General features: G+C 36.0%; 1 protein-coding gene across 1 annotated transcript; it reads right to left on the bottom strand.

The window, feature by feature from the left end:
- Nucleotides 1–9,421: 9,421 nt before the first annotated feature.
- On the bottom strand, nt 9,422–10,705 carry LOC103709809 (F-box/LRR-repeat protein At3g48880-like). Its single transcript, XM_008795312.4, has 2 exons — nt 10,179–10,705; nt 9,422–10,074 (listed from the first exon to the last, which is right to left on the bottom strand). Exons 1-2 carry the CDS (start codon nt 10,526–10,528, stop codon nt 9,582–9,584), a joined length of 843 nt encoding a protein of 280 aa, XP_008793534.2. The 5' UTR covers nt 10,529–10,705; the 3' UTR covers nt 9,422–9,581.
- Nucleotides 10,706–12,076: the final 1,371 nt, after the last annotated feature.

Genomic DNA, 12,076 nt, shown 5'->3' with positions numbered 1-12,076 from the left:
CAGTATGACCCTCGAGAGATTCTGAATCCCATAGCTATATAGATCCGAAATCCCTACACGAAAGGTATGAGAACAAGAAGACTGCCTCCTCTAATTTCTGCAGCTATATTCCTTCTCTTTTCCACATCAAAACTTCCTCTATGACTTAAGAAGCATCAGAGGGCCTAACTAGAGCTAGCTTCGGTGAGTTTTTTGATATGCTGCTGTTTCGTAGATCAACGAAAACGATTCACATCAGTGATCCAAAGATTGGCGGCAACACTGTTGTTTTATCACCCATCATTAACCAATATACTAACAACAGTAGGAGTTTCAATAGGAAAATGAGTAAAATCTCTCCTTTATCAATGCAAGCAATTTAGAAGGATGGAGACCTCTTTCATTTTTGGGTCTCATACTCCACATCTTCAAATGAGGTGGGATCACTTACTGTTGCCCATCTACTAGTCACTAATTTATGATTGAACAAAATAGTGAGACCACTTCACTTTCTATTTCAATCAGTAAGATCTATTCAAGCTTATGATACATGGATAATTTAATTGAAAGGATCAAGAATTGAGAGGATCCAAAGTTTATTATTACAAATAGTGTTTAGATGCTAGGGTTTTACGTAAAGCATTATTGGTACTGATTTCTATATTTCTAATATGGCTTCAACATGTAGATCATTTCGAAATGATGCAGGTGACTTTGTTGTAAAGGCTCTTTCTCTTAGGGGCCAACTATACTGCATGATGTGGAAAGTGCCCAACTTAGAGAGCTTTTGTCCACATGCAAGGTAACTGATTAGAGCAGAAGTTTTGACATTTTTTGATGCAAAATGGAAAACCCTAGAGTTCAAGATGTACAAATCTATATCCTTGAGCATCAAACAAGGCAGGCAGAATTGCTGGAAGGTCAACACTCCATAAATGTTTTAGCAGGTGGAATCTATAAATCCTAGAGGCTAAAATATACAGGTTAACAGTAGTTGAGAATCTACCAACATAATAAATAGAGATTTGCAAATCACCTTCTTGCCAAAGTGCTTCAACATATGTAACAGAACAACATACTGAACCCCTTTTTATGCACCTCAAGGTTCAAGAAAAGAACACTTTGTTTAGACTATAAGCAATGTACCTTGAGATCAGCTATCCATGGAGTACCCATTGTACAAACTATTGATAGGAAAGAATTTATGGATAAGAAAGATTTTTGACACAATTATTTTTAACTTGTTAAAATGAGCTATCATTGAAAATTTTAAAATGGCCTTTTTATGCGCAGATAGAAATAAAAACATCACGCTAGGAGCTCCTTGTAACAAATGAAGACAAATTAATTGCTAGATAGCAATTTAAGCTCATACCATTAGTTACTAAGAATCTAGCATGTGTAATGTATGTCAAGAGAGAGAGAGAGAGAGAGAGAGAGAGAGAGAGAGAGAGAGATAAATGCAGCTAAAAGCATAAACATAGGTCAGTAAATTGTAATATTAGCTTTCAAAACATGTATATTAAAACAAATAGATATAGAAGCAAAAAATTAAAAAATTGAATGCATTAAAGCAACCAAAAAAATCAAAAAAGCATAAAAAATAAAAATAAAATAAAATATAAACGCAAGATTGATAGATTAAAAGGGTGTATTGAAAAACAAAGAATGTATGTTTAAGTCCTTGAATTATTAGAAGTAAAAATAAAAATAGAAAATAAAGAAAGTAAATAGAAATATAGAGTTTTGTAATGTACGTTTGAGAAAGTAGTAAGAGAAAAATGGAAATACAAATGATGAAATATATTAAGAATTAAAAAATAAATTTAAAAATAAAAGGGTAAAAGAAACTATATTATAAAATGAGAGAGAAATATGCCAAATAGATTCTCTCTTTCAAATCTATCAACCTAATAGAGAAACGTTATTTGAAAATAGTACCAAATAGCATTATTAGTAAAGTCTACAGTAATATACTTTAGCCTCTCTTTAATCTATCAAAATTATGCTCTCCAACTTTTTCCCTAACTTTTATTTCATATATTCAATTTATTTTTAATTTTATATTTATATTATAGTTAATTTAAGTTACTTATAATTATATTTGGTTTTACTCTTTCTTTTAAAATATGTATTGCACATGTTTGTTTGCTAGTAATAACAAATAAAAAAATCTAAATATGAAATAACAACAAATCAAGTAATCAATTAATAAAAATAAATAAATTGAGATAAATCTAAATCATTTATTTTTAATAATATGCATGAGCCATATAGAGGATAGATGGATATTCAGATTCATAAGGATAGAAGAAGGGATGTGTGGGCATGGGATAAAATAAAGAGGCGATGACAAGAGGACCAAAGAAAAAGAGTTGTGGTTGTGATGCCATCCTTTCCACCTTGTTCTAAGTGATCTAGGGAACTCAGAATCTTGAAAAACTTGGTTGGTTGGTGGATGACACATTGACAATCTTGTTTGGGCGTATACCACTAACGTTGAATTAGATAAAAAGACGTTGATTGAAGCGAGGATAGAGAGTAGTATAGTTCTAGGTGCCTTAACCTTCAAAGACTTTCGATTTAATCACACTATGTTCGAAGAAGATGGAACTAGATATGAGTATAGCACTAACTACGGTGGAAGGGTGTAGCACTAGGTTATAATAGTGGTGTAGCGTTGAACTATAATAACGATACAACACTGGGCTACAGTAGAATATCTAAGTTACGCATTCTCCTAAGATAAAAGATTAATATAACAATAAAGTAATATGATTGGTTTGATTGTCAAAAGGGTCTCAATATAAAGTACAAGTTCAACATTTATATGATACATAATAACTTACTCTAATGGTTGTTATCCATATTTCTTACTTCTAGCAATTTTGATAACTGACGCACGTTGCCTCCCACTATTGCATTATCATCATAATGGCCACTCTGCACTATCTACCAGACCGATCCTAATAATTTGTTGGGCTTGGTGTATCATGAATCTTCATTCAGTCCATCCTAGCATGGCTTGTGTTGGTCATCTCTAATCATCCTGCAGCATGATCATTGCATCTTGGAATACCTTTGAGACTAATTCATCCTCCTTGCATTGTGGTCGATCGTGGCTATCTTGATCATTTTCTTGCTTACCAACATCATACCAAATCATTCTTCTTCGGTCTATTCATCCATACTTGGGGGAATTTATCACAGCCGAATTCCATCAAGCCTGGCAAGGGTCACATAACTTTCACCAATTTGACCTCATCTAATTTGGTCCACATGGCATTTGTTCATTGCTGCTTTTTGTGTTGTTGAGATGTATAAATAATGCTCCTTACATCACATTAGTTGATGATTAAGAGGCTGACAAGAGGTCTATCATCACATTCTCGGTACCTATAGAATAGAAGTTCCATAATTATGGTCTTGATTGGTTGGTTGATTGCTACCCTCTGACCGAAGCATTGCTTTCGTCCTCATAAATATACTTGCATCTTTTTCTATTTCCTTGAATTTTCTGCTTCTACCACTAGCCCTCCTTCATGGAATAATTCTGTGTACTAAAATGGCTTGCACGTTGTACAGAGGATCTTTCATATCTGTGAGGATCTGATGTTATCTTCAACATCAATGTGGATTGCTTCTTTTTTGTAGGCCTCGAGCCCTTCTCGTTAGTGCTCATCCATCTTTTTTCTGACTACTCATTCCTCATTCTGATCTCCTTTCACTTATCATGGTAAGTATCACTGGGTATTAGCCGAGCAACCCATTCATTTTGATTCACTGATTTCTGATTGGTTTGCCAAATTAGAATACCATCATGAATCAAGATATCCTTATAAATGACTTGCATTGCTAAATTGGAATACTGTCAACAACAACTTGCCATTTGGTTCAAAGCTTCCAAATTGGCAACTCAACATTTCGTCTACTGACCTTCGACTAATTCCATCCCCTTACGTTCTTCAGACTAGTTATGGTGGATCCCTCCACATTACTACTTCTGTCAATTGGGCTCACACCTAAGCTTTAGGTTCGTTGCACTTAGTCTACCTTCGCCGCAATTGATGACAATGTGTAGTGAGCTAAGGCCTTGGTGAATCATTGATGGTGAAGAACTGTATTAGTTTAGGTCAAGAGTGAAGTGAGTATCTTGAGAGTACTAACTCATTCGGCCTTGTATTTATGTTTATAATTGTATTTAGTTGAAAGTAATAAATAGCAAGGCTCTTTTAACTTTGCATTTTTTTTTTATGTATCTCTTTTGTAAAATTGTCACCATCATGTGAACTTTATTATACTACTATTAATATATATATTTCTGCTTCTAGATCAAACGGACCATCTACAGATATAGATACCTAGTAAATAACTATCTCACCCATAATCCCTGTATGTTTCTCCTGCTACACATAATGCTAGACACTAAGCCATATCGGCTCTTGCTTTGTCATGCTACCCTCGGCATATGGCTCCGATATGTGCACCATTCAAGAAAAGTATAATGGCTTCTATTGACATGGTTGCCCTAGCCCTTTTGATAGTAACGGATGATAGTGCTATTGGTTTCCATCCATTACCACTAGCAAATCACGAGCTTTAACAGTAAAGACCTATGTTGATGTAGGTTCACCGACGTCGCCAACAATGATGTATAAAGCACTACGATTGATGGCTCTAAGTGCTAGTTCAGTACTGACATACCAATTCCTTATTAGGCCTGATGCAATCCTGCATTCATAGCAAGATTTCTACCTTGCCTCAGCTTGTGTAACCCCAAGTGTAATGGCCTGGTTAGGGCCAATCCACTTGACCAATCTGACTTGGACCCATGCATGCATCGCACGCGATAAGCAGCAGTAAACTCCCGATAGGAGTCTACTTTTCTATCTGAAGCAGGTAACTCCTAGTAAAATAGAAGACCTTGGGGTGCTACAACTCTCCTAGGGTCCCTAGAACCCTAGCTCACTTCTATAAATAGGACTCCCTCCCCTCCATGGCCCTCCACCGGGGATCACCGTTCCTTCTCCTCTCTTCTTTCTATCTCTTTCTTCCACTGTATTCATTCGAACTCACCATTCCCAAGCATTGTGCCCATCGAAAGTCGAGGTTGGAGAACGCTATTGGAACCAAGGTTTAGCAAATTCTCTAGTGAAGTTTGAAGATTTAAGATGGAAGAAGTAAGTAAATCCTATACTCCTTACTAATTTTTGAACTTGTAAGTAGTTTATACACTCCTTGTTAATTTTCAAACTATCATATTTGTCATGCATATGGTTTGCCAATGATGATATCATATTTTTTTGAAATAAAGGATCAGCATATGTATTATGAAAATTATGCTTTGTTATGAAAAGTGCTTCCATGATTGTTTTTCATGAAAATAGCATGTATATGAAGCATGAATTTTATCATGCATTTAGTATTTTTTTCATCTACTTATGTGCATATTTTAAGAAAAAGATATGAATATTTCAAAGGCTGTCAAATAGCTATGTATGACCCTTAATTGGGGAAGATCGATATCCAGAGCTAGCATCCGTACAAATATAGGCCCTGCCAGTGGATATAAAGTTGGCTTACACATGATACTTTATCGATTATGAACACAGGCCTTGTCATGGGTATAAAATAACTTTAGCAAAAAAATCTGTGAGCAATATTTTGAACTATGATATGACTAAATGGCAAAAAATAATTTATGATTTTATTTGTACAATATACTTGGAACCATGGTGCTATGAAATATGCTGCTAAAGAGATATATTAGAAGTAGTATAAATTTTATTTACTGAGCTCTAACTCATATCTCTTTTTTTTTTCTTTTTTAGATAAATAGAATTACTAGAAATGAAGGATGATCCAGGCTTAGAATTTGTGTTAGCAAGCTTGGCGATTTTATAGAAGATTTTTAGTTATTTAATTGACTATGAACTTCTAGTTAGTGACTTTCCAAATTTTGAGAAATATAAGTTTTGGTATTTATATTTGAATTTAGATATTCTGAACCAGTAATTATTTAATTATTTAATGGATCATGGATTTATTCTTTTGTATTTTATTGGAGATTATGATTGTTGGCTTCATATCATTATGGGCAGTACAGACAGTACTCCACTATAGCATGGTTGTGTTAGGTGTGACACAAAGACTCTATATAATAGTCTTCAGCCTTTTTCTCTTGATAGGCCAAAATCTGAGGGATGGATAACTTCAAGACCTCGGCATTCTCGTTCCATAGCGATAGATAAACCGATTCAACTACTATGAAGGCAAGATTGGTTAATGCTGCCATAATCTATACTAAAATGTGTTATGGCATGCAATACCTGCTTTCAATAATAGAAACAAGTTTATAGACTTGTTCTAACATTAGAGCTGAAGAAGCTGCATACCACTTCAAGAGTGGCCCAATTATGGCAACCACTTTTGCTGCAGTTGCTTCCTTGATCTCCTTCTGCAAGATTTGATGGTAGCTATATAGTTGTCCCACTGCAAATAGTGTGACGACGAATACATAGAGTCCCACCAAGTGTAACAGAATGTTTATTGGCATCTTTTCTGTTCTATTTCGAGCGAGCTAGGAAACTCAAGATCCTACAAAACTCAATCGTTTGGTAGAGGATGCACCAGCAAGCTTGTTTAGGTAAGGGATAGATATGTGCGTGGGTGTGCCACTGGTGTTAGACTAGCCGAAAATATGTTGATTGAAGTGAGGATAGAGAGTAGCACTGGTTCATATGCCTGGACCTTTAATGACTTTCATCACTATCATACCATTGTTTGAAGAAGATGGAACTAGATAAGGGTGTGGCGATGTGCTATTGTAGAAGTGTGTAGCACAGGGCTACAGTAGGGATGTAGCGCTGAGCTAAGGCAAAGATGTAGGGGTGGACTATGGTAGAAATTTTAATTTACACCTACTTCTAGAAGAATAGATTAAGATAAAGATAAAGTAATGCATTGGATTAATTATCGAAGGATCTTAATATAGAATACAAGTTCAATATTTATACTGATATATAATAACTGTCGACTTCAACAATTATTCCTTGCGTTCTCCACTTCTAGCGGTTTTGGTAACAGACGCCGGTTTCCTCTCACTACTGCACGATCATCATGATGGCTACTCTGCACTAATTGTCAGACCGATTCTAATACCTTATCGGTCTTGGTCTATCATTAATATTTTTTCGATCTATCCCAACATGGCTTGTGTTGCCATATCTAGTCATCTTGTAGTATGATCATTGCATCTTGGAACACCCTTGAGACTGATTTATCCATCTTGCATTATGGTTGACCCTGGCCATCCTAGTGTTTCAGTCTGCTTATTAACATCATAGCCAAATCCTCCTTCTTTGACCTATTCCTCCATACTTGGTGGAATTTATTAAGGCCAAATTTCATCAAGCCTAGCAAGGATTATGCGGCTTTCGCTCGTTTGACTTTAACTAACTTGGTTCATTGGTGCTTGCTCATTACTGCTTTTTAGGTTGTTGAGAGATGGTATAAACAGGTTGATAGGGAGAGAAGGAAGGGTATAATGGATTAGGAATGAAGTGGAGGGGTGAAGAGAGATAGAGGGTGGGGCATGTAAGATAAGGAGGTGGGAGAGGGAAGATTAGGCAATGATATTGCAAAGAGAAGGGGCGAGGAATGAGAGAGAGGGTAAGGTATGAAAGGAATTAGTTAGAAGAGAGAAAATGGAAGTTAGTTCGGACTTCGGAGCAATTTTCTGAATTCATCGAACTTAGACTAAACTGTCACAATGGTTGGGTTTTTCACTAGTTCACGAATTAATCAGAAATCAATCATAAACATAAAAATAGAAGAGGGAGAAAAGCAAAGCTCTCCCCTTATATTAAATCCACCTTGATCTCTTCTCTAAACTCAGACCCCTATTACCCTAATCTCACTACTAAGCTTAGTTCTTTAAGGCTCTCACTCCTCTCCACCATATTTGATATTGAGCTGGGCCACCATCACCATCCATCCCATCAAGTACCATCTTCATTTCCGATTTCATGCATCAACTGATGACCTATTGCATGGCCACTCTACATACTGGATTTCAAAATCGAGTGTCATCACCATGTCTCTGCTTTACTACTACCTTAAGCCTCCCATCTTAGTCTTCATCAGCTCTAACCTCTAGACGCTAGTTGAAGGTTGAGAGGTGGGGGCATTTGACCTCATAAAATTTGGGAATTCATTAAATTAGAGAAATCCGGTTTAGTTTGGTCTCCTAAAAAGAATACTTATGAGAGAAATGGGTTATTTTAGTTGGTTTCCTGAATTTTTTGTTCCTCAAAATTCAAAATATACTCTTTCAACCTACTATTATCTTGAATTTCTTTCTATAACATAAGCAGATTTGCTTGTGAATTGAGATTTCCATAACCATATCTCAACTGGAGTCCAACTAACCTTCTATGATGCATTCCATTATATTTGCAAAATAAATATAAATTCTAAGACTCAAGGAAGTGGATAAAAGGAAAGAGTTAGGGAGTTTATACGAAGAGGAGCCCCTCCAAAACCCTAGCCTTCTTCCTCATGACCCTCCTCCTCTCCCTGTCATATGCCACAAACTGTAACCCTCCACTAGCAACTTATCAAGGAAAAAAGATGGAGTATCAAGGAAGCGTGGAGTGTTCCCTCTCTCCTCTCCCTCCTTCTCACTCCCTCATTCTATTTATTCACTTTCTCTTTATTTTTGTTATGTATTCATAAAAATTTAAAGGACCTTCTTATAAGAGAGAGATGAGAGATGATGGGGGTGCGCTCATAAACACTTTTTATTATTAAACTAGATTTTTACTAATAAGTCTTATCGAATTAGTTAAATTCCTGGCGCCTTATCTAGGTGGTAAAAAAAAAAGAAAGGTAAGTCATAGGTGAAGATGAAGGCCTAAACATAATTAGATAATTTGGAGGCAAAGACAATCTTCGATCGCATTCAACCCTCATAGTTTCCTGTGAGGAAAATACTGCAACAAGGAGCACTCCTTGACAGGAAGACTGCCAGTTCGCATTTCTACTCAAATGTGGGATGGTTGTGAGGCTTGTTTGGTGAGATTGCGTTATCATCCTAACAATGCTCTAAAATAAATGGACATGGACTTATAGGTAGGCAAGAAGTCCTGTGTCACCAACCATGCTGGTCTTTGCATTTAGCTTATGAAACTATATATGAAAAATAAGAAAATTATTGTTGCTAGGTTTTCTACACCCACCAAACATTATAGCATTGATAACTATTTGTCAACTTCCGTGCCCGCATCGTTTTCAGCTACAGTTGGTGAAGCAATAATATCCTACTAATGGGCCTACATCTACGTCAAGTACCTGCACCTTGTCATTGGTGGTGCCAAAAGCAAGATAGCCACTCGGTAAAAGAAAAGGAAAAAGAAGGAAAAAAAAAAGAAGCAAAAAAGCAAGACCAGAAGGACACAATGGCGTCATTGAATTTTCCTTGATTAAAGCATCTCAAGGAGCTCACTACCCAAATCTTTGTAAAGCATAGTAAGATGCATGGAAACCAACAACGACCTCAATATTTGGAGAGGAACAAGTTTCTTGACAAACATATAAAATTCTCATGATCGATGGTTTCTATGGACTTCCAAAACCATTCCCCAAAGGACATCCTCATACTCATCGTAGTCATCATGAAGCTTGGAACCTTTGTACTCAAATGCTTTGATTCCAGAAGCCTTCCTCAAGACTTCATCATCGACATCGAAACCCCTGCATCTTGTCACATCCAGCTCCTCCAGTTCTCTACACCCATCCAAGATCACCAGCAGCTCTTGCTTGCCTAAAAACGATCCTTTCATTGCCAAGTATTTGAGCTTTGGTAGGTGTGTAACAATGGCCAGAGCATCCTCTCTATATAAGCATCCATAGATCTGAAGCCCCACAAAGCTCCTGCAGTTGAGGCTAATTTGCTCAAGTATGGGCACAAAAGAAGATGTCTTCAGTCCCATATCCAAAAACTCAAGTTCCTTCCATCTCCCTATGATCTCAGGAATATGCTTCTCATATGGCTGCAATATATCGGGCAAAGCTAGCAACTTCACTCTGGGACACCTATAGACCATTCTCAACAAAGTTAAGCTTAATCCTCTTAGCTAAAATAACAACAGGAAAGGTCATAACTGATCAATATAAGAAAATTAAGTAGGACTCATTACTCATTAGATGCGTAGATCAAGTCCGGTAGTGGTGCAATGAAAGCAGTACTAGGTAAGGCGAGCTCGATCGCCGATCTGCAACTGCGAGCAGTTGCAAGTTTCATGAAGCTTGAGAAGGAGAAGCTCTTTATGTGGTACTCTTGTGCAAATGTCTTGCTGAAAGTGCCCCATGGCATGAGGTCTAGTGCTCGGAAGTTGAGGACTTTCCAGCACTGGGGATCTAAGGAAGCTTTGTGCCATGACTTGCATACAAAGGGGACACAAAGTGTCAGGTCCTCCAAATTTAGCCTTGAGAAGACATGAACCAAGCAGTCCACGGCCAAGTCCTCCCATCTCCTTCCTTCTTCCATGTTGCTCTCTGGACACCAAATCTCTTCAGGTCTGCTTCCTTGTAAGAAGAGCAAGCCTTCCTCTCTTGGACTCTTATAGCATGCCAAATTGGAAGGATAAGAAACACCGTATACTTTAATTTTCAGTTGCGTGGCGGTCTGGATTTGAAGTGAGAATTTTTTTCTGGCATGCAGAATGAGCTGTTATGGATGACTCCCTGGTTAAAGAAAAAGGATTAAGTTCTGTTTCTTTTCTTTACACCTTTTGCGGACCAAGACTAACTACACGTATTTCAAATATAAAAAGATTTTATGTCACATTCATGGAAACGTTAACCTGGCCACATCCAAAGGTAAAGGGAGTACCATCGACTGCAATGCTATTCTCTGTGCGAATGGGAGACGCCAATGGAGTAGTCCAAGTTTGGTGGTTGGTTGACCCCTCTGTTTCAGAGAAAAGGTCGGCATGACACCGCTGTTTATCTAAAATTGGGGAATGGGAAATGCATTTTGACTTCGAATGTCTGGTCTAAGAAATTGAGTTTTATTTATTTAAAAATGTATATAATTTTAATTCATTTGATTAAGCTAGAAAAATAAATAAAAAAATGGTAACTGTGCATATTTGGTTTCTTTTAGAAGAATGATGTTTGAATAAAATAGAAGGATAATTTAGGAATTGAAGAAGAAAACTGAATCTCTCTTAGCTTGTACATTAATTTTTCTTATTTTTCTCAATTTATATACCAATTTTAAAGTTATTTTAACTGATTGATCTTTGCCTTCTTCTCCGAGTATAATATATTTATTATCAAGTTTCATGGGCTTCTCTCTCTCCCCTCCCTCTCAAGTAGAAAAGAAATCCCCTTCTATCATTACTTTTTGAGAATTATAAAAATCCTTTCAATATTTATATTTATTACACTTATATTCAATAGTTTGTAAAACCTACACTTATACCTAATTAAATTAATGGCATTAGTGACACTATTTACCTCATGTAAAAGATCAAATTGCCCTTGGGTTAAAAAAAAAAGATGCACATATTTTTTTTATATTATTGGATAGCTATTATGTCACTTAAGGTTAGTTTGGTTATTTTTAAAAAAATTTCTAATATAAAATTTGAATTTTATTTAAGGTTAACTGTTTGACTAATATTTTGTTAAATTATGGGTTAAAATATTAGATAAAAATAAACCTCAAGAGTGTAAGTATAGGTTTTTAAAGTTATTAAATCTAAGTGCAATTTATTTCTAATCTCATGAGGTTATTGCAATTTATTTATTTTTAAGGCTAGAAGAGGTTATTCCCACCTTTCTATCCTCCACCTACCCTATCTCTACTTAGGCGGGACACCAACCACTTAGGTGAAAATGGGTGCAAGAATGAACAAGATCAAATACACTAGTGTATTAAAATATATGATAAGATATAAACATTGAAAATCTACTTTATTGGTTATGAGATACACATATTAAACATAGGTAAAATTAAATTTACTAGGTTTTGAATTATCATATCGTAGTAAATTATGGTATCATACTACTATAATAGTTTATTTCCTAC

The sequence above is a fragment of the Phoenix dactylifera genome, chromosome 16 (assembly GCF_009389715.1).
Source record: "Phoenix dactylifera cultivar Barhee BC4 chromosome 16, palm_55x_up_171113_PBpolish2nd_filt_p, whole genome shotgun sequence".
Classification (NCBI taxonomy): Eukaryota; Viridiplantae; Streptophyta; class Magnoliopsida; order Arecales; family Arecaceae; genus Phoenix; species Phoenix dactylifera.
Note: the sequence above shows the minus strand (reverse complement) of the source record. Positions and strands in the feature narration are given on the sequence as shown.